This window comes from Colossoma macropomum, unplaced genomic scaffold (genome assembly GCF_904425465.1).
Source record: "Colossoma macropomum unplaced genomic scaffold, Colossoma_macropomum, whole genome shotgun sequence".
Classification (NCBI taxonomy): Eukaryota; Metazoa; Chordata; class Actinopteri; order Characiformes; family Serrasalmidae; genus Colossoma; species Colossoma macropomum.
This window is the reverse complement of record NW_023494805.1, coordinates 22,936,059-22,958,954: the sequence shown is the minus strand read 5'-3', so window position 1 is coordinate 22,958,954 and position 22,896 is coordinate 22,936,059. Positions and strand designations below refer to the sequence as shown.

The window sequence follows — 22,896 nt, the reverse complement described above, 5'->3', positions numbered from 1 at the left end:
GAGTAATGACAGTGGGACAAATGACTGGCTCTTTTTGGAGCACTGGGGTTTCCAGAAATCAAGATACACAGTAAACACACAGTTGGTCGATGAAACCATACGCTGACTGAACAAAACAGCCCTCCTTGGCTTGGATTTTGCTGACTACAAGACGATGATGGCTCAGAGAAAATAGGACACACTGAAAAAAAAGCTCCTAATTAAATTCAAATGTGTTTTTTCTAACATATAAATTGAAGAAAATGTCAATGATACAAAAATATTATACATACTGTTGACTACACTGGACTTTTTTTTGACCTTTCAGTAAATAAATTATTGAAAGGTCTTTCAAAGTTATAGTTAACTGGTTCACTCCTAGGAAAAGGGGATCTACACTGATCAGGCATTGCATTACGACCACCTCCTTGTTTCTATGCTCATTGTCCATTTTATCAGCTCCACTTACAATTACAGACTGTAGTCCATCTCTTTCTCTGCATACTTTGCTAGCCCCCTTTTACCCTGGCTGGTGGATCATTCTCAGCACTGCAGTAACATTGATGTGGCGGTGGTGTGTTAGCGTGTGTTGCACTGATCAGACACAGCAGTGCTGCTGATTGGTGTATATAGCACCACAAAAAAGTTCTATGACTTCTAACAGCATAAGCTCAATTTAAAAGGTTCTTTTTACAGAACAATATACAACCTCCATTAGTAAGAAGGAACAGCTTCTCAAAGAGGCTTTTCATAATGATCTCCACCACAGGTCCACTTATCTTTGTGGGGAGGGGTGTTCATTCAGCTGAACTCAACTTCAGCCTGAAACAAAAACACAGACTTGGCAGTGAAGCTCACTCTGTTGTCCAGGGCCATCTCTAGAGCTCTCACATGAATGTGTGGAATGCAGACACAAGAATACATGCAGCATGTGAAATACCACAAGACAATGGAAGGAAAAATGGGGAAAACTGATGGAGGTGGATGGTATTGACCTATTACTTCTTTTACCAGCTCAGATCATGGAAAACAGAATTTTCCTTGCTTTTTTGAAATAAAGGTTTGCTGATGTATGTACATTTAAAATCAAAAGATACCATTCAGTGTTTATCACACATTTGTGATGCTACACATTAACATACATCCACCTATTCAGTCTACAGCAGTTTAGCTTTGGCCATTTATGCTGAAGTTACAAGGAATGTTTCAGCCTGGAAAGCTTTTTGAATAATGCACAAAACAGCCTGTTTAATTCTAAGGGGTAAAGAGAGAAGTGACTGATGAAAAATGGTGACTGATGAAAAATGGTGACTAAAAATGAATGATGACTATTTTTTATACATAAAGCCACACAGATGTCATAAATGACCTCAGGGGAAAAAAAATAATTGCAAGAAAAATGGAGGACACAGACCTATGACAACTGAGCTAAAATAAATAAATAAATAAATAAAAATCACTGGCAGCCAAATTAAGCCAGAACATGCTATTTATAAAAAAAAAAAAGAAAAGAAAAACAAAAATACAGGAACTCATCACATCTGTTTCCTTGAGAATGCAGCACCTGTGTCTTGTTTAAAGTCCACTGAGCAGCTTTACACTATCTAATGGAAAACCTCTGCTGCTCTGCATTCACTCTTATGAAAACCACACAGCGTTCAGCAAGCCAAAGAAAAATCAAACGGAAAAAAGCAGTGCCCTCCAGTTGTGTGTATGGAAAAGATTTCACTAGAACATCAGGTAATTTAGAAGGATAACACACATGTGACTTAAGTATTCCAAACATCAAAGTTCAAGTTTCACACCTTCAACGTAGGAGGCACATTTAAAAGTGAGGTTGTAACATTATTTATAATACATAAGAATAAACATCACAGTATTACTACTGATGTTCTCCTGTTTGTCTTGGTTTAATTTGATCGTAATAAGAAAATCAGACTTGTGCAAGATCAAATTGGACTCTTATTTTGAATAATTTCCATTTATACAAAAATGACTATGCACCATCAGACCATTAGAAAAAAATGTTTTTGTACAGTACCAAAATGTTTTTTGACTTGTAACAACACTTTTTTGGTGCTATACCGAACCATTTTAAAAGATTCTCTAAAACACAAATATATATTCAACAGTTTGTCCATCATAGAGAAGAACCATTTAACCATGCAAAAACATAACTATTCAATGGTCCTTTGGGCTTTCATAGTTCTACAAATAACCAAACTCTTCGAAGAACACCTTTAAAAGGGTGTAGTACACACTATAAGGGATAAAATATCCCAGGTCAAGGTTTGCATGCATAAAAAAAATAGTATGCTTATTTTAATTAGTTTTTATTTATTTGAAAAAGTGCATATTTTTATTACAGTTTGCTGATGTAATATTGGTCTCTAACAGTGTCACTACTGCAAAAAAAACATTACAATAGATCTGATCTTAGTAGATCGTAATACATTTAAATTAATATAATTAATGATAGGAGAAAACACAACCTACAGTGGGTTTTATAATAAAGCATTTAGCAATTAGGCTTCAATTTAAAGTTTTCTATGTCATGTTAATAATGGTAAATATGGGTGAAACTGGAAAAAATGTTTTCTTTGAAGACTTTTGCCTTACAACACCCTGCATGTACCTCTGCACCATGGATTTCAAAAATATATTGGAGGCCAAAACATTTGCTCAAGACTGTCTGAACACAATGTCTCATATATTCAAAGAGGTAGCTTTAAGAGGCATTCAATTCATCAGATGTCTGGATCCTATCACCACCACTGTGTACAATTCTGACTCTGTAAGTTGCTCTAGAATGATGCATTTAATATCAAGCCACTCTGATTGACTTTGCTTATATTTTAAACATTTAATTATATTTAAATATAAAAAAAAAAAAAATCAGTGGAATTTCCCTTGAAGGTACAGCGACAATGAAATAATTCAAAAGAATTCTCCGTAGTGCTTTATTAATTTGCTAGTGAACTGATGCAATGCAGGCTTGGGATTTCTTACTATAGCTTATAATTTCCAGTATCATCTGTAATTAAGGCCAATGACATTATAAATGATTGAAGAGAATTTTCCCTTTTTTAACTGGTCTGCGTTTTGATTCTGTACCAAGGCACATCTTTCAGGAAGACATGTCTTGTGGCCAAAGGGCAGTGTCAGCATTCCCAGTACATTACAGCTTGGCTCGGAGAGATCCCACTTTAGGTTTGTCAGAGCAGAATTCAGCCCACCAGGGTGGACGTTCCAGAACGTTCTTGCCCTGCATGACTGTGGCCCACAAGTTCTTATAGAGCTAGAACACAAAAACAAAACAACAGGAGAAAAAAAAAAATACTTGAAAGCTTTTCATACATTGCTGCCAAATTCAGCTTAACCCACTGAAACACCTAACAGGAAACACTTAATATGTTTATAAACACCTTTAAAACCTTTAACTCCACCCTGACAAAGTTTCGGCAAGCACTGTTTCACTGGACTTAAGCAGGAGGCCTCAATCAAACAGTCCTGAGTGTTGTTTCACAAGTCAGAAATCCTCTTTACAGGAACTTGAGGAGTGGAATCAGAGAAAGGAACCAGTGCCAGAACGAAGAGTAACTTTCCTGTAAATACTGACTCGACTATAAACAAGCCTCAAGTGTGTGTGTCCAACCAGTGGAATTAGTGAAAAAGGCTTTGTGTGTGTGTGTGTGTGTGTGTGTGTGTGTCACTGTTTTGTTAAATGTCTGGGTCTCTCTATTCACACTTTTAATAAAAGGGCTGTCTGTTTTCTTTCACCCAAAAATTTATGGTCTGACAGACAACGAATCAACAATGTTGAGAAAACACGTTAAACTGAGGAACCAACATGACTTGTCAAAGTGGGGTCACATCTCTGCAGGGCGAAAATATATTAATTTGCCTTGAAGGCAGTGGCTCATTGAACAAACTTCTAAGTGCGCATAGTTTAGTAATAACTCAGCTTTGAGCTGTAGTACTTTGGTAATATGTGACAATGTTAATACACAAAGGCTGTTTCAGAGGACTTGAAGTAGTGGTTGTAATAGTTTAAATAGGTGATGCTGACTTTTATGGTGACACGGCATGTTCTTCTTATAAACAGTGTGTAATTAAAGCTACTCTGTACCAAGATCTGAGCCCTTTAAAACATTATTTTTAACTTAAGTGATGGCGTACATACTTTCACCAGACCTTCTGAATCAACCATAGTAAGCATAGGTGGGCCTTCAAAATCAGAGAGCAAAAACACTGCTGCATTTTTGTTAAAACGATTAAAAAGAAGGCATGGACCACATTAATGGGCCACAAACAATTATCCCTCTACAGTTTTTGGTAGGGATAAGTGCCTCTAAATTATCACGATAGCAAGCTTAGTGGTTAGGGATACAGAGAAGCTGCTAGAGTTCAGTTCCAGGTAGAAACCATGGAAAACAGACCTTGCACTAGACAAGAAACCAGCAATTTTAAAGGTGTGGCCTATATTCCAAAGAAAAGCACTTAACATTAATATGCTAAAACTGTCTGTGGTGAAATTTGCTGGGTGCCAACAACTGTACAAGACAAAAGCAGAAGAGGAAACTATTATTATTTTTTTTTAGTCCACCTGTCCAGTGCATTTCCTGCCTTCCTCACCCATGACCGCTAGGAGTGGCTCCAACCCCCTCACAACCCAGGAGGATAAGCGGCTTAGACTGTGTGTGTGTGTGTGTGTGTGTGTGTGTGTGTGTGTGTGTGTGTGTTTTTCCTAAACATTTAGGTAACACATTATTTGAATGCTGTCTACTTAGTTACTTCATAACATATACATAAGTACTAAATAACATTTAAAGACTAATATGTGAGTACCGGAGTTTCACAGGACATGAGATGATTTACAACAGAAACAGAACACATTTACTATTCATAACACTTCCATTAAACTGTGCCTACTAGTCATATTGGATGGAAAAAGGAAACAAGAATAATAATAAAAAGAAGAACGATAAGAACATATAAAACATATTAAATAAATAAAATTAATAAATGATGTAAGAATAATGTAATAATGAGCCATCTTGCAAATACTCATATAAGCCGTTTATAAATACTCCAGTATTGCTTTTTAATATGTTATTCAATGCCTTTGTTATGAAGTCCTTAAGTAGGCTGCCTTTAACTAAAGTGTTACCAAACATTTCAACTTTCTCTTTCTGTTGGAATATAAGATCTTGGTTTCTAGAGATTATGCCCAAATTTGATTCTGAAAGAAATTAGGGGACTGTTTTTGCAGGTTTACATTTTTACTTTGCTCCAATCACAATGAAGAGCAGGAAAGTTGTGTGTGAGTAGGGGTGTGCATGTATGTTTTCGCAGCTGAGTGTTGAGCAATAGCAGGTCTCTTACCTCACCATCAGCTTTGCCAATGGGTGAGTTCAGAATAAAGTCAGGGGGTGCAATCACGTCAACCAAAGCCACAGCATCGTCCTTCAGCTGGGGACAACAAAAGTCAAACATTGTCCTTTATAATCTGACTGTCATTACCACACTTGCTGTATTCATCTGTTTATATATGTGCATGTGTTTTTCAAACAAAGAATTCTGACCTGGCCACAGAGAGCGAGAATAGCATTCTGGATAAAGTCTGCTGGCCCCTTACCAGATAAATAACCTCCTTATGAAAGAAAACAAGTTTTGTTTTCTGAATAAAAGACACTGCATAAAAATAACATTAATTGTTACTATCATTTCCATTTGTCTCAAAATTGCAAGGGCACAGAAAGCTATACCCTGGTAGAGGATGGCCATGTGATTGGTGAGGGTCCAGAGGCCATACAGAGCACAGAGTCTCCTCAGAACTGATTTGAGACCTGCTGGAGTTTCCACATCCTCCGTCAGGTCATGGAAGCGCTGAAGAACAGTGTGCTCGATGTAGGCTATCGCCAATGAGCGACAGTAATATACCTATGTATAGAGAGAGAGAGACAGAGAGAAACAAAGAGACAGAGAGAGTGAGAAAATATCTAAACAAATGGTCTTTACTGTATCCTCAAAACATTGTGTTAAGCATACATTTATATGCAAATGCACAGTATAAATAGTATTTAGACACTTTGGTCTTTGTTACTTAATATACTTCCAGCAAAAATAATCCACTTCATATTTACACACATTATTTCATGTTTTACTAATAAATATGAACAAAAAAAGTATGAATAACTAGGAATAAATAATAGAGATACATGTAAAAAACAAACTCATATGGAAAAATATTCATACTCTATAATAGATATATGAGGATACAAAAAATAAATTCTAGACAGATTCTAGACATCTAGAAACTATATCTGGGAAAAGCTAAATATTCCAACAAGACAGCGACGAAAAATGATGGAAGATTTTGAAATTAAGAGTCCATAAGAGGGGCCTTGTTGAACAGAAGACAGTTTGCCAATAGCAACACATACTTCATATTTATAAATTCAAAGTCAGTAGACATTATGTGTGTAAATCTTAAGTGGATGCTTGAACCGGAAGTATTAATAAAAAAAAACAAATACTTGATGAATGTGTCTGAGTACTTGTGTCTCCTCACTGTACACACAAAGTTAAAGCTCCAGTCAGTTTAATGCACTGAAATGTACACTGGCCAAAAGGTCAGTTTAATCTGACACAAGACAAAAACACAACACATAAAGGAAAAAGCAGGGAGAGTGCAGATTTACTGGCAGGGTGAAACTGAAGGTCTGTTTGGTGTTAGAGGAATAATTCAACATTTTCAACCTAATCTCTCTCTGCTGTATCTGTAGTATACGATTTAATCCTGCACTTTCTACAAACTATTGACTGAAGCACCTCTCGATTCATGGTGTTAATAATAATATTAATAATAATAATAATAATAAATCATCTACAGTACACTTCATTGAGGAAGTGACTCAAAGTCACAGACAGTTGATTTCAGTACAAAAAAGTTGAGGTTACGAATTTTCTTCTATTATTGTTACTGTTCGGCAACAGATTAGATTTTCTTATTTTTTCGGTGTAAGATTAAGGTAATTTAGCAAAACGTGAATTTCTTATAACCCTTTGTACTCATCTTTACCAGGGCTGCCATTAACTGTGGAGGGGGCTGCAGTCCTCATTTGAGGTCACTTGGCAGGACACACACTGTTTTGGAAAGAGTCTGACACTTGAAAACAAATTGAAGTCTAGCAGAGAGAAGAAGGAGGGTGGGGTGAGACATGTGGAGTCGGACACATTTTGGGTGGAGCTGGACAGCTGCCATCTCTCTAAACTCTTGCTATTATATCAAATGTCCTTGTAGCCCCTTGCGTGTGATTCCTTTACAGCCAGACCCTCAAAACACAGGGTACACACCCTTTCTGTATCGCATCCATGTGTGCTATGACGGCAAGCAGTTCTAGGTATTCTATTACACTAACTGGGGGAGTTAATTCAGTCCAAGTGTGAATGACTCAATAACGTCATCAGAAACCCACAAAGACTGGACACATCACACAACTACACAGGACTGCGAGCCTGCAAACGCCCCTCAGCAGAGGCCCACTACACTCATAGACATTTGGGGCAGATTTAGTTAGCTTTGTGTCAAGTCCATTTTGGCATTAAAAAAAGCAGCTGTTGTGATTTACTGCAACGACCCTTTCACCTATAAAACAATCAAAGAGGATGTCAATGTCACTGCTGTTTTGCGCTTTTACTTCACTGTGTATGCATTTACAGGATTCACTGCATTTATAGCTTCCCGTTCGAAGAGCAGAATACTAGGAGGAGATTATTATAATGAAGCAGCAATTCCAATTTACCAAGGCCAATATTAAATACTAAGGATGCATCGATACTGATACTGGTATCGGGTTACTGGCCCAATACTGTGCTCATTTACTCAAACTCATAAAAATGCACCGATATCACCTGTTACGTACACAGAATGTACAATGCAACGCTAATGAACAAACACAGTGAAGCTGGCTCTGCTTACACAGAGAAGAGCTACTGACTCCATCACAGTTGGACACAAAGCCGTTGGTCATTTCAAACATTCAACCTTGGCAGATTCTCGACAGGAATATACTGTGTGATTTTAGCCCATTTTAAACACAGACACCAACAAAATCACAACTGCTTCCCCAATACAAGTGGAGACACGTAGGTCAACTAAACGAAGATGACATTTCCTACCAAAGTCCATCACTGTGTCTGTATGAATACAATAGTGAGGTATAAACATTAATACAGTGAACCTTTTTGTAAATAGGCTATATAGAGATTCTATTGTCCCACCACAAGCATTACCGCCTGGTTCAGCTTCAGTCCACAGTGTTAGCAGCACTGCTCAGTTTTTCAGCCAGTTTGCTCAGTACCCGGTGCACAGCGTTTCACTTTAAACAACTTTATTTGAAACTTTCTGTAGACAGATTTGTGTATAGAGGCTGCAGTAAACATATAATTCGTAGACTTTGTCTGTAAACAAAGGTCTATTTAAACGTACAATGTGAGTCATCAAAGAACAAGATTACTAAAATCACTTCACTCATTCATTCATTCATTCATTTAAAATCAGCTAGATATTCATGATTTAACTGTTAAGGTACATTGCACTCATGTACACCAAGATTAATGTAATTCTAAGTAGATTTATTCAGTATGGTATTGGACCAGCGAGTACTAAAATTTATGTACAAAATCACATGGATCAGCACATCTCCTCCAGCCTCAAATAAACATGTTTCAAAATAGATAGCAAAAAATAATCATTTAATTTCATAAATCTCTGATGTATTATTTTGAAATAATGTCTTACTTTCTCAAAATAATTATTTATTTTGTTGAAGAAAATACTTTGTTGATGACTAACAACTGATTTTTTTTTCAAAAATGTTGAGAAAATAAGTCATTATTTACTCTTAACACGTGGTTATATTGCGCAGATAAAACGTTCATTACTAAGTTGCACTTGTGTTTATCTGTAGACTGTCAGTAATTAGTGCCTCTCTTAGTGAATTTGCCACTCAGTCTTAGAGACTAGTGATCTAGAACAGAGGCCTTCAAATCCAGACCTTGATTCCAGTTTTTGGTTCTGTATTTTGTAATCACTGTAGGTAACTGACCTGTTGATGTAACTGACTGGCCACTGCTTTCACCTACCAGTGTTCACCAAATCCAGGATTGGAAACTGAATTCAAAGTTCAGATTTGAAGACCTCAGATCTGAAACAAATGTAACTTCTGCAATATGGCAAGAGCTCTTTAGGGGCCCTTCTCTGAAGTATGCATTTTCTGAAGATTTATGGTTCAAAAGCCAAAATGGAACCACTTTATAGAACACTGGGTCTGATCCGAGACGCTAAAAGGTCCGTTAAATGTTATGTAGGTGTAGTGCTATGATCTGGATTAACAAAAGAGACAAGTTTTAGAACTGGCACTGGGTTAGATTTGAAAAAAAAAATCAGGACTACTCATCAATGTGCTGAATATCAATATCAGATACTTCAAATACAGCACTTTGTATATACTGTAGACTGCAATCTACCTAATAGATTATTTGATTTCTTACAGATTTATGAGCAAAACTTGACCTCAAATCTGCCTCTTATCCTCAGTTTATCAAAATCACAACAGAACATTCTGTGCTTACCTGACGCCTGTTTCACACATACTACCTCAGCATAGTGTGAGCAATGCCGAACGTGTTTTTCATTTCATCGATCAAGCTAAGAGGTCAGTGCGTTCTAAATCAGTGAAAATGAGAGGGGAACACTGAATACCTACTTTTAAAAATGCAAATTCTTCAATGCAATGCAATCTATTGAGCATGAAACAAATGTATCGTTGTCTTATATAAATTATATTTTTATTGAGCAAAGTAACTTATTTGACTATTTGAATATTTGGAAAAAGGATGTCAGTAGAACGTGCAGGCTGTATTGCTCCACAGCACGAACAGTATATGTATGAATGGCCATGGAATGCAAGCTGTAGAAGTCACGCTGCTGCATCACTCATGTTGTGCAGAGGTACTATGTGTGAAACAGGCCTCAGAGAACCTAATGCTGTCTTCTGCATCAGTTCACAGGGAGGCTACTAAATAGTATGGAGAACAAAGTGCAGTTGTACCTGGCTGTTATTGCGAGCCTCAAAGTCTCCCAGCCCTAGAGCCTTCTGCTGGGTCAATTTCCTCTGACTTTCTCCAAGAAGGAAACACACCAGCCACTTATATGCTGCCAGAGGCACTGCAGACAAAATATATTATTATGAATAAATTATAGAACATTGGATGACGTGGCAACATGCAGAAACTTGCAAAAATATAACCCTTGTTGACAAATATAATATCTGGTAAGAAAGCTGATGCTTTTGCTCTCTTCAATAACGGTTTAGTTGCAGTAGACAAGCTTCACTTAAACCAAGCGGACAAATGAGAAAGCCAAATGGGCTTGGACTTGAGGAGAAGCAGATGTAATGGGATAGATACAGTATAACTATAATGTGGGAAACAGGTGGGGACGCTCTGACTAAACTGGATCTGATAATCAAGTCTGATCTTTGGCTTTTTAGGGCCTTACACACACATCCACTCCCACACATGCGGATATTTGATTAAAACTCATGACAACAGGGTACACGCCTCATATTTGTGTGAATTTGTAAGGTGTGAGAGATAAAAGTTCAACAAAAAGTTCTTCAATGTTCTTTCTGAACAAACGTATGGAAAAAGCACACGACCCACATTTGGAAAAAAATGTAATAGCAAATTCAAACTACATGCGGCAAGGGGTTATTCTCATATTACATCCATAAATGATTCAGTGTTCATATGAATATCAGATTTCATTCTGAAACCCCACTTGAAAGAGATCCTGTAGAAGTCATAGAAAGAAAATGAACAAGTTTGGTTTTGACATTTGGAAGATAATGAGACCCCAGGGTTTGCCATTTTAGTAAAAAGCAGCCCCTCTGCTATAACACTAGTGACACACTTTTTCTTGATTTGCTGGTACTTTTCACAGTATATCATTTTGTCACCTAGCAGCCAGTCTGAGTTTAAGGCCGAAACCAAGCAGCTGGTAGGTGATGTCACTTTAATTGTGGAAAAAACATTCAGGACTTGGTTGGACTATGTTGTGTCACTGCTTGGTTGAGCGTGTGCTAATGACAATGCTGTGCTTTGTATAGGGACAAAATGAATACCACTAGTTTTAAACAGCTACATTACTATATCATCACCGTCTGATCAAATCCTACAGAAACTCTGATGTGTATGAAGTAAAAGTGCAATCCTGAGTTTAAGTTCCACTTTATTTAGTATTTTGTGCCTGTATAACACCCCCAAAACAGCCAAAAATATTTCTAGTGTTGTTTGGACATTTTTCTCCGGCTAACAAATCTATAACAGCTTTGATCACAAAAGGGTTCCTACAGCGATGATATGTTGTTCCATGTGGTTGCATTGTTATATCCATCACTGCCTTCAAAATGTTCCCTTGACAAACTGTTCATGTTATATGCTGAGTGACAAAGCGTGACACACAACAAGTATTCCTTTCTGTCTCCCCAACCAATTAAAATGCGGCTCTTTTGACCCTGGTCGCCAGGCAACAGCCAGTTAAGTCACGAGCTGAAGAATGAAGTCTGTAAAGGAGTGCAGATGTAGAGCAGATGTGCTGCAGAGGCCCTTGCCCCAGGATGAGCAACCCTCCCTGCACAGGGATCTTCAGCACAGAAGAGCAACCTTATTACAGTAAAACACACATGCAACATGACACCGAATGTGTTTTAGAGGGTGTTGTTTTGTCTGAGAAACCTTCCCTGGGGATTCTAGGAGACGGTAGCTTTGTCCACCCATTATTGTTATAAGTCATGCTGGAAAGTTCAATCCAGTAAAAGCAAGGAAAAATAAGCTCCTTCTTTCCTTGGATTAAATATCTAGCTCAGGTTATTAGGGTCACCTTTCAAAACTTCAACTTGAAGGACAAAGTTTAAACTTTGCATTAGACATTCTTTGGAATAACATAGCTGATGTGCCTTAGTGACGTATTTCTTACGCAAGAAGAGTGATAATATCATGTATCTGTGTCAATACTAATGACTCATTCATCATGTAAACAGGGCTAAATGATGTATCTGGAAGCTTGGAGTGTCCCATCTTTAGATGCTGACATACCTGCTGAGTTCATGCACTCCTCCACTGAGGCAGCTGTGAACCTGCTCTCCAGAATCCTGTTCCAGTCATCCAGGAAGTTCACTGTCTCCAGAGGAGACTCTATCCTCCCTTTACCTAGAATTGAGTGCATATTTGTGACGGTGAGGGAGAGATATGAAGAACATTAAGAACATTATACATTTTAATAGCCACAACATGCTGAGGACATCATCCACTATAAGCTGAAATGTAGCATGATTCTTCTTCTTCTACCATCCTGTATTAGCATGCAGACTGTAAACTGTCTATTAAAAAAGGCTGTGTGCTGAGGGACAGACCCTGCTGTTTATGCTGCAGCAAGCTGAGTAGATAGTTGCTGGTCTGTTGCAGCAGGACATTGTTATCCCCCTCATATGTGCAGTTTGGGTCATTGTCATCGCGGATGTCTCCAAGTCGGTTCACTAGAACAATTAGAAGAGGTAATTTATGTTAGTTAGACTAATACCCAGGGGTACCAAAAATACAACATCAAAATACTTTAAGACACTTTCACAATACACAACATCGCTGCTGTCGGAACAAAACCTCGTATCTCCAAAAGGGTGACTTTACAGGACAAGCAGAAAACATAATTTACTTTCAATGTAAGTAAGTGGAACCATATTGTTTTCCAAGTAATTCTGGGCCATTTAATTTGGTCAATTCATCATGAAATTTACACACAATGTAAAGAGCAACAAGCACTTTCAAATTATGAGGAAAAACGAAAATCGCTAAAAAAGATACAAGGTTTTGTTTTGAAAGCAGTGATATGCATCATGATATTTAATTTTTCAGAGGTCTGACGTTGGAGCAGACAAGAATGCTGATGAAACAACAGACAACAGAGAACAGATGATCATTCAGGGCACTGAATTCCATTAATTTTTAGTTATCCTATACACATATAGGCTCGGTCTTCTGTGAATTTTATTTTTGACATTTCAAAACCTGTAGCTACAGATAGCATCCTTGTTCTAGAAGACATTTTCTTTTTCGCTTCCGTTTTGCTGTCTTCTGCGTATTGAGTAGGATTTCGTGTTTTCAAATGTTATCAAACCATTCTATGGTCCCTCATAGAAACCGCAAAACAATTTCACATGGCTGACTTTCTTTTCCACTGTTTATCCGCTGCTGCTAATGCGTTTGTGCTAACTGGAGCAGGAGAGCAAAGGGAAAAAAACAGCATTTTCAATCACTATTTCTTCTTTTCATTACCATTCAAATTATTTTTTTAAGTGATAGATTTTGACATGTTGTTGTAGAACTATTTAATTTTTTTTTTCTCAGCCAAAATGTCCAGCCTTTCATGTCTTTCAGCTGAAAACAGTGATGCTTTCAGTTTTTGTACTCTTTTTTTTAATAATACATGCAGTTGGTCCCTGTTCTTAAAGTATTTATGAGATCCACTATACGCTTGGAAAAGCATATTGTGACATATGATAACATCATGATAAACCTATACTAGAACTAAATACACCAGATTAACAATGTTCTTGATGTTGATGCTGAATGAAAGACTGAGTACAGAGTGTCTGTTGTGGCTGAAAAGGTGCTGGGGTGAGAAGTAGAACTCACTTGCCAGGAATCCATGTCCTCCACAGGCCTCACGGCACTCCTGAATTCCCTGCTGGGCTGTCCACGAACCCAGAGGCTTGCTGGAGCATGACATAGCATGGATCTCTCTACCAAACTCAGCCTTAAGAAGCAAAATGCGCAAATGCACATAGATAAACAGTAAAAATTAGTGCCTATTGGGTTAGTCTGAGTGCTTATTAGGTTAAGGTGAACTGCAGCAATACCTGTCTGTCACTGTTGTCCTTCATGAAGAGGCCAATCTGAAACTCCACAAAGTTCTTGTAGAAGGATTTGGAGAAGAAATCCAGTGCATAAACAGCTGCTAAGTATGGAATAAGGCGCCATTGCTGCGACAGAGAATATGTAACCAAAGAATGTTATTCTTCAGTAAATAAATTAAAGCTGCACAGACTTGCAACACCAACTCTTACAACCTTCATTTTGAGAAAAAACAAAGGTGTCCATGGTCCATAAAACAATCAGAGCTTTGATGAAAGACTTTACTTGTGTAGCTGTTTTCACTGTAAACACAGTGAAAGGGTGTTTTACAGCTGTGCAGCTTTACAAAGGTTTGGGCCCATGCCTTAGCACTGTTGCATTTTAGCCATCTTACTGCTGATTGAGCTTAAAATAAAAACTGACAATATAACATTTAAAAAATTCCTATTTACGTCAAAAGTAATCCTTTTGTGTAGTAAAGAACAATTACATATCTACCAAATCTAACTGATGTTACAGATTCATGAGTACTTGTGACGATATTGGCAATACCTAATGTGTCTGTCATCTTTTTCTTATGATAATGTAATATGTGTTGGTCAGGTCAGATGAGTATTGCAGGTACCTGGAGCTGGTACTCCAGTACTGGTATCTCCTCATCCTCTTTGGGCCCAAACTGACGTCGCGTGGCTGAAAAACGCACAGCAACTATCAAGGCCAACTTCAAATTCACCACAGCCATTCTCGTTATGGACACTCTGCCCCCAGACAACGCACCCAGAGAGGCCCCAAAACGCTTATTAGGGTCCTGAGAGAGAGAGAGAGAGAGAGGACTTGTGACACTTCAAATAAACAAAGTGTTTGGTTAGGCTTCACTCCTGGTACAGCATCTGAGCTAACACCTTCTGTTTGTTTTCCTAAAATCCTCATCTCAGGTTTCCATCAGTCCAATTATCTGACCGCTTTCCTTCCCTTGCACTAAAATCTGAGTTTGTCCAAGATGAAAATGGATGGAACTATGAAGATGGAAATTCCAGAATGGAGACTGGAATAAGACAGACTGGCTTGGGATTTTTTTTTCCTATGGCTCTCACCACTGCTTACAAATTACTTTGTGACTATTATAATCCATGTAAACCTGAATGGTAATGAGATATTTTCATGTTTTGTTCTATGTGTAACTACATGCAAAAGACTGATTTTAAATTCTTTCAAACTGTAATACTATATTCCTTTTAATTAGAAAGGACCAGAGCACTGTGCAGTTTTTATAGCAAACTAAAGCTTATGCTGACCTTAAAAGGAGTCACATATCGTCCATCAGGCGTAACATCTCCTGTTTTATTGAGCAGATTTTCCCGAGGGATCCTGACATTGTGAAAAACTGCAAAACTGGCAAACAAAAGAATTTGAATATTATGAACCTGCACACAGAGAAATCTGAGTACAAACACAAAAGTTTTCAACACATATTTTTCTTTAAACCCACTGCCACCTAGTGGTATTTTAAATGAATCACTCCCTTAATGCTGCTGGCGAGAAACCTCACATGTAGCACAAAGCAGTATAGCACAGCTGTTGCGCTCACTCACCCATTGTCCAGTCCATTTTGGCCCAGTTTCTTTCCCATGTCTCCAACCATCACTCCTGGCATTGCCAGCAACGTCTTGGGATCCCTGACCTGCAATATTAAAATAAGGTAAGAGCGATGAAAAATGAGAAAATGAGAAATGTCCAGTCTGTTCTTTCACCCAAACCATTGTAGAATCACAGCTCCATTTTCAACAAAAATATTTAAAGTGCCTCTCAGTGCCAAGAGGTCTTGAAATGTTTAATTCATACTGAGTAAGTTGAAACCAATAATTCTGAGCACGCAGAGTAACCATGCTAGTGGACACATGGACATGGTTTGACCTAGTTAGCTTATCTAGTGGCCTACAGATCCACCACAGTGCTCTTCTGTTACAAGTGTAAACTCTTGTCCTCACGTCTGAGAGAGCAAAGTTGAACGACTGGTGTTGAAGTGACAGAAAGCCAAAATTGAAATTGTTCCTTGGTGTTTCGAACTGAAGCCTCCTGGGCTAGGCTAATGCTAGCATAACGCTAGGTAGCAAGCTGGTTTAAGGGGAGTCTGGTCACTTTCTAATTCTCCTGTTATATTAAAAATGTGACTGAAAATGCCTGAGGGTATCCGTGAGTGAGTGCTCAATGAAAGGGGGTGAATGGAGCTAAACAAAAAACTTAAAATAGTTTCTACCCAATTGTCCAGGACCAATTGACCATATACACAGGATGTATTTTAGTAAAAAAAGCACAGAAAGCTCTGTATATTTACTTTTTCCTACAGCAAATGAGTTTTGGGCAGTAAATAGACAGCATTACTGCTACTGACTGCTGATTGGCTGGCACTACTGCTACTGAGTACTGACTGGTTAGTGAGCTGATCAGCTCACTGGCTGAGTGAAGCAGTTCGTGCTCACGGACACCGTAGATGAGGCACCGTTATAAACTCCTATAACTATGAGTTTAAAGCACTAAAAAATATAACAGCGGTGTTGAAATGTTTTATGCGGTTCCGTATTCAAGACGGAATATCGGGAGCACCCTCTAAAAGTTTGACAAACCCAGCAGACATTAGTGAGTGGCAATTTCCCTCTCTACAAATTCTCTGCTAAATTTCCACCCATCGCAGTAAAGGCTCGGTTCCAGCTAACTAATGTTCAAATAACACCTGTGTTGAGGATAAAGACCTGGAGAAAGACCTGGAGAGCACAAATTTGAGTGGCTGCTGTTGGAGTGACAGCCGAAATTGTGTCCTGTAGCATTTAGCCTGTTAGTTGTTGCTTGTGCATAGTTTTTTAGTGTTTCCTGGTTCTGATTTAACAGTACAGCAAAGGGACAGACACCATAAACGGTCTCACAAATCCAAACCATCGTGAAATGGCACACTATGGCCATGGGAACCACTTGGCTCTACAAGAGGCCTATGTTTACTAACTCCAGCCACATCACTAATTTGCTTTTGTAATCTGGTGGAGTGAATGAATAAAGACACAAATCTGAACTACATTGGTCAAATGCAGTACCTGAACCACAAAAGAGTGCAGACCATGGCAGAGTCCATCAGGCGTATAAAGCTGGGCGAATACTACAGCATGCGTGGCAGTTTTTCCCAGGTTCCCCACCCAGAACTTTGCTGCTTCAAAGTCCGGAGAGTTTATCACAAACTCCTATGGAAAAAAAGGTAGAAAGAGAGAAAGACGGAAAGAGAAAAGAGAAAAAAAGAAAAGGGTCAGAGGCATTAGGAGAATGAGAGATGATAAAGTAACCCTCTACATAACAACTTTATTTATAATATAACATTATTTCATTTATAATATTTATAATATAATTTAAGTAACCAAGACATCTACTGATTTTTGACGATTTTAACAGATTTTTAGACCAAACAAAAAATAACTGAACAATAAAAAAAAACATGTACAGCCTTATAAAAGTATTTTATTGCAAGAAGACTTTATAGAGGTTTTATTACAATTAAATAAAAAAGTAATGCATATTAATGTGCCAAATGCATATGAATGTGTCTATCAGGCTCTATTTCCATTCATTCTATGAATCCTTATGCTGCAATGTCTTTTTTTAATCAAGTTTAATTGGATAATTATTCATCATACATACCAGGTATACAAGTGGAACTGTAATTTTGGGTGCACATTAAATTCTACATAACAGACTATATAGCATGAATAGGTTCCATCTAATTTGTCTGTGAGCTATGTATATGTGAATTCAGGTAGAACTTTATAACCATGAACTTTGCGTTCATCAAAGCATAATTCAGCTGGAAGGTAAATTCAGGTGAAGGTCATCTTCACACAGATAAAGCTATCTACAGGTGATAAGAGTCTACCCTACACCTGTAGTTCTCAGATAACTGACAGATAGCTACACCACTGAAAATCTTTTTCATCAGTATGAATATGAATTTGCACAGCAAATCTACCAGTTGCAGTCTTTGAACGGTGTTATAAGAAAAGTGTACCTGGGTTTTGGGGTCATAATTGGCTGTTGTCCTCATGGCCCTTGTGTTGCTACCATGGCTTAGTTCAGTCAGTGCAAAGCATCCAAAAGTCTAAACACACAACATCAAATGCAGCTTGAATTACTAAACAGTACATTTATCTCATGAAGCTTGTGTCTCCAAGGCAATGAGGATAACATGCTGTTGTTCTATGCAGTATAGAAATATTTAGAAGAATTTTACTACAAATTCCACTTCAGAGGAAAATCACTGTTTACAGTCAGGCCTTAAATAGGTTATTCAGAGGCATTTCGTGCTGTTGCCATGGCTACAGCAAGGACAGAGGTTACACATGCTCTGCACTCTGAACCTGAGCAACTTTTGACCCAAACAGAGCCTGAACTATAGCTGTGACAGCTACAGCACTGATTCCGTCAAAGAGCTGGCAGAAAGAAAAACTCTTTACCTTCATGTCCTCAATGTCCTGCACAAATTTGAGGTGCCTCTGAGATCCAGAGTTAGCCACTGTACCACCAAACATCTGAAAAGAGTAATGAAGTAAAACATTACAGTCTGAAAAGTGCAAAAAAAAATGGATATTCAATCCACAATGACTTCACTTCATTAATTAATGGAATATCTGCATGTCGAGTGTAGACATTTATAAAAGAGCGAAGCTAACATAAGAGAGGCTTCCTCAGATAACAATAATGTAAATTTAGACAAATGGTTACTGTCTGCAGGATTATCGTAATAAACAATATTAAAGTGATTCAATTTCAGTTACCAAGTACTGCATATAAGTGTTACATAGTCTTGTGCCATAGCTGGCAATCTATGTAATGAACGGTAATATAGTCACCAAACAATTACTGGTTAATAACTGCCTTAGCTTCTAATATCACTTAATAAATTATACCGTTAACCGTATTCTATACAGACAACATGCAACAGTATTAAATATTACTTAATAAATTCTAATTACAACTATATTCTGAATAGACCGCACATAACACTGTTAACATCTGGTGGTTCTCTGTGTTTGCTTGGTTGGAAACCTAAATATTTTGGATTTCATGTACCAGAGTTTCCCGGTTTTATTTGCAGATTCCTGAGCATTCGTTGTCAAGACTGAAAATCTATATTATAATCTTTTCAAGTGCCATTCAAAGTATGTATTTGTGTAGTTGATTAGTTGATGTTCTGTTTGTATAACCTATAGTTAAGTGCAATCTTTTTTATTACTGCATATATTTTTAACTAATCAAAGGATAGAATAAAAGAATAATAATTCTCATAATATTGGAACTTATTTAAATTATTGTGATATTCAGTAACATGAATTATTAGGCCGAGGCTATCTCAGATCTCTGAGTGCTACTTTGTGGTCCATTAACAGCAAAGCTTTCAGAATAGTGCTTGGCTCACCCCCTTGTTGAGGAAGAATTTGGCTCCCACTGACCAGTCGTACATGCCCAAACAGTCGTTGAGGACGGTCAGCTTCCATGGACTCTGCATCATTTCATCCTGTGTCAGAAAGTTGTACCTAAATAGTTGCTTGCAGCGACGGAAGGTGAGCTCCCTCTTCTTCTCCACCAGAACATCCTCACCCGGCTGCCTTGCAAAGAGTGGGTCGTTCTCCAGTGTCCGAAAAACGTGCTGCTGCTCAATGAGTGAGGCAGGTAAGAAAAAATTGGTCAGGGCAAAAAATCGGAACAACATAGATCAAAGATATGATTATTATGTAAAATCATAGAGGATATAAGAGACTTGATAGGGCATTGTTTACAAAAAACAAAACATAAATATGCTTTAATTTCTAACACAATCATCTCCCACAAACAACACAAGTTAATGAACATCTTTGTAAATCATGTTACCTTAAAAGCAATTATTTCCTCACCCTCCATGAACCTCATCATTTCCTTCCAGTTGAAGGAGGCCAGTTTTCTGTACTCATCTAAAGGACCACTGGGGAGATCCGGGATGTCCTCAGTATCCAATTTCTCATCCAGGCCGTGTTTGGCCTCTGAGATTCCAGGGAGAGTCATTTTCTCTTCTCCTTAAAAAGATAAATCACCAGTGGCATGTAGTTATATTATTGAATTATTGAAAAGATGAAAAAGATCTGAAAAATCTAAAACATTCCCTTACAAACAATATCTACATTAATTCAATAAGAATCTACGATTTCTATAGTGATACACAATACTTTACAATATTTTTAGCCTCCTATAATCCCAGATTTCTTATAGAAATCTATAGTACGTGTAAACTACAGTAACTGTCCAAATACTATGAATGTCTTATAAAATCCTGTCGACAGTCTAAAAATACCTGTATTGACAGGTCTTTCTATTTAGGGTTAGCAATAAGCTTTACTCTCCAAACACCTCTAACAGAATATCTATGTTGCTTTTGTTCTTTCAGGAATTCTGAAACCTTCAATCTTCTTCTAAACATGAAAGATGTAACCAGCAATAACAAAAGTACAAAAATACTCGCTACCTCCGCCGAGGCACCTGCAGACCTACCTGCACTGACCTGGCTGTTCAGACTAACTTAGTCAAGAACACAAAGTTCACCACCTCTCCCTCTCTGGACCTCACTAGGGCAGTTACTACATGCACTTCAACGGTCGTGATCTGTGTGTATATATATGGTAGCTTAACGTTACTTGTGTCACACAATGTTTCCTCACTATTAAATTGTTAATGTTATATCACATTGTTTTAGTGGTACTGCATGATATAATTCATACTGAATTACTCTTACAGTGATTAACTTGTTTTAGCAACAGTGAACAAAACTTGGTGAAGCGTCCTTGAGGGCAGCGCTATTATAACTGCATATAATCACTGAACTAACTTCAACGCAGATACTGTCACAGAGTCGATCTACGCGACCTAAACTTTAATATCAGTGACGATAACTAACGATGAGTCCTCTAAACGGTACTCTGCAGGTCTCTGTATCTTGTTTGGAGTCCTGAAACAATCCTTAACCACAGGACTTACCAAGCAGGTACCAGTAGGTAGGCGAACTCTTCTTCTTTTGTCAAACTGACGGTTGAAACCAGACCATACTGCCTCCATCTGGGCGTGATTGGAAAAAACATCGAAAATGCAAATGTCATTTGTTGAGAACACGACACCTCCACACTTTCAAGATAAACTAGATAAACCGGTTTATTAAAAACCCAGAATCATTGTGGATCATTATTTTTGCAAAATCAGAAGGTCTTGTAGACTAGATAGACTAGAAAACCTTGTAGGTGTAACAGGAACAGCTCTTTCCTGGTTCAGGTCCTACCTCACTGATCGCTATCAGTTTGTTAATGTAAACGGTGAATCATCTGTCCCCGCAAAAGTAAAGTATGGTGTTCCACAAGGCTCTGTTTTAGGACCTATATTATTCACAATATATATGCTACCACTGGGCACCATTATAAGTAAACACGGCATAATTTCCACTGTTATGCCGATTACACTCAGTTATATATATCAAGCGAACCGAATGATAAAATTAAACTTAGCAAGACTGAGGACTGTATAATAGACATAAAAGACTGGATTTCTTCTGCTTAACTCAGATAAAACTGAGGTTCTGCTTCTTGGTCCAAAAGCAGCTAGAAACAAACTGTCTAATCTTACACTTAAACTTAACAATTTCTCAGTTGCATCAAGCTCATCTGTAAAAAATCTTGGTGTCATGATAGACCCTGATCTGTCCTTCGACGCACATATAACTAATATTACTAGAATGGCCTGCATCTCTGCAATATTGCTAAATTGAGAATTGCATTATCTCTACAGGATGCAGAAAAGCTAGTTCATGCATTTATTACTTCAAGGCTAGATTACTGTAATGCCCTGCTGTCTGGATGTCCCAGCAAAAGCCTTAACAAGCTTCAGCTAGTCCAGAACACTGCAGCCAGAGTTCTTACTAGAACCAGAAAACTTGACCATATCTGCCCAGTTTTGTCAACCCTACACTGGTTGCCAGTTAAATCGCATTGATTATAAAATTCTCTTACTGACCTATAAAGCTCTAAACGGACTCGCCCCTCAGTACCTGAGTGAACTTCTCTCTCACTATGAACCATCACGCCTACTTAGATCACATGGTGCTGGCTCACTACTAGTACTACTACTTCGGGACTCAGACACAGCCTCAGTCTTTAAGTCTAGGCTAAAAACTTACTTGTATAGTCAAGCCTTTGGTAATTAGTTTTTCCCTGTCAGATCCAGACCTGACGGAGTCTCTGCTGCTCTGTTAATACGTGATCGTGATCAGTCACTCATTACAGAACTGACTCTCTGTGTGCTTTCCTTTCTTTGCCGAGTTGAACAGCTGCCCATCCTGTGCGTCTGATGCTGTTGCCTCTTCTGCCTTCATCGGGTTCCAACTGCTCGCCAGCCTTCTGGACCGGCTTGACCACCATCGAGCTTCATGCTCTAACAACGCTGTGTAATCCTCACCTTCACGAACTGACGATGCTGCTGCTTTCTATCTATTTTCTGATGCTTTCCCCAAAACGTGCACCTGTTTAGGGGGAGCTGTAAATATTTAGTAACTAGCTAACGTTTAAAACTAGTTTGAGGTGAAACCCGTTCTGAGTAACGTATAAACCTGAGCTTAGTAAACAGTCACGTTACAACTTGCCTACGTTTAAACTTACACACAGCTGGCGCAACCGACCACTGATCAAAGCTGATGTTTTGTTGATTTTGAAGTGAAATAAGTCAAAACATCCTCCACAGAAAACAAACTTAAATAAGATTTATTTCCTGCAAATTTTAGTGCACAATTTCTGATTGTCTATTGTGTGTATAATTTTAAATAAATACATAATTAAGTAAATAAATAAAATGTGCCATGACTTTTACACAGGCCACATTTCATATGTTATC

The 22,896-nt window shown here is 38.0% G+C and overlaps 1 protein-coding gene across 7 annotated transcripts; it reads right to left on the bottom strand.

The window, feature by feature from the left end:
* Window positions 1-2,295: 2,295 nt before the first annotated feature.
* On the bottom strand, window positions 2,296-21,078 carry acox3 (acyl-CoA oxidase 3, pristanoyl). 7 transcript variants are annotated; one of them, XM_036596360.1, is made up of 19 exons: window positions 20,759-20,862; window positions 20,518-20,628; window positions 19,864-20,045; window positions 19,412-19,645; window positions 18,450-18,524; window positions 18,005-18,094; window positions 17,046-17,189; window positions 15,552-15,640; window positions 15,255-15,351; window positions 14,585-14,767; window positions 13,965-14,087; window positions 13,741-13,861; window positions 12,462-12,584; window positions 12,145-12,258; window positions 10,098-10,213; window positions 5,748-5,922; window positions 5,565-5,632; window positions 5,365-5,451; window positions 2,296-3,277 (listed from the first exon to the last, which is right to left on the bottom strand). In XM_036596360.1, exons 3-19 carry the CDS (start codon window positions 20,032-20,034, stop codon window positions 3,158-3,160), a joined length of 2,130 nt encoding a protein of 709 aa, XP_036452253.1. In that variant the 5' UTR covers window positions 20,035-20,045; window positions 20,518-20,628; window positions 20,759-20,862; the 3' UTR covers window positions 2,296-3,157. The 7 variants fall into 7 exon arrangements, with proteins under 7 accessions (XP_036452253.1, XP_036452252.1, XP_036452255.1 ...); XM_036596359.1 differs by lacking the exons at window positions 20,518-20,628; window positions 20,759-20,862 and adding an exon at window positions 21,001-21,078; XM_036596362.1 differs by lacking the exons at window positions 20,518-20,628; window positions 20,759-20,862 and adding an exon at window positions 20,920-21,032.
* Between the last annotated feature and the right edge of the window lie 1,818 nt (window positions 21,079-22,896).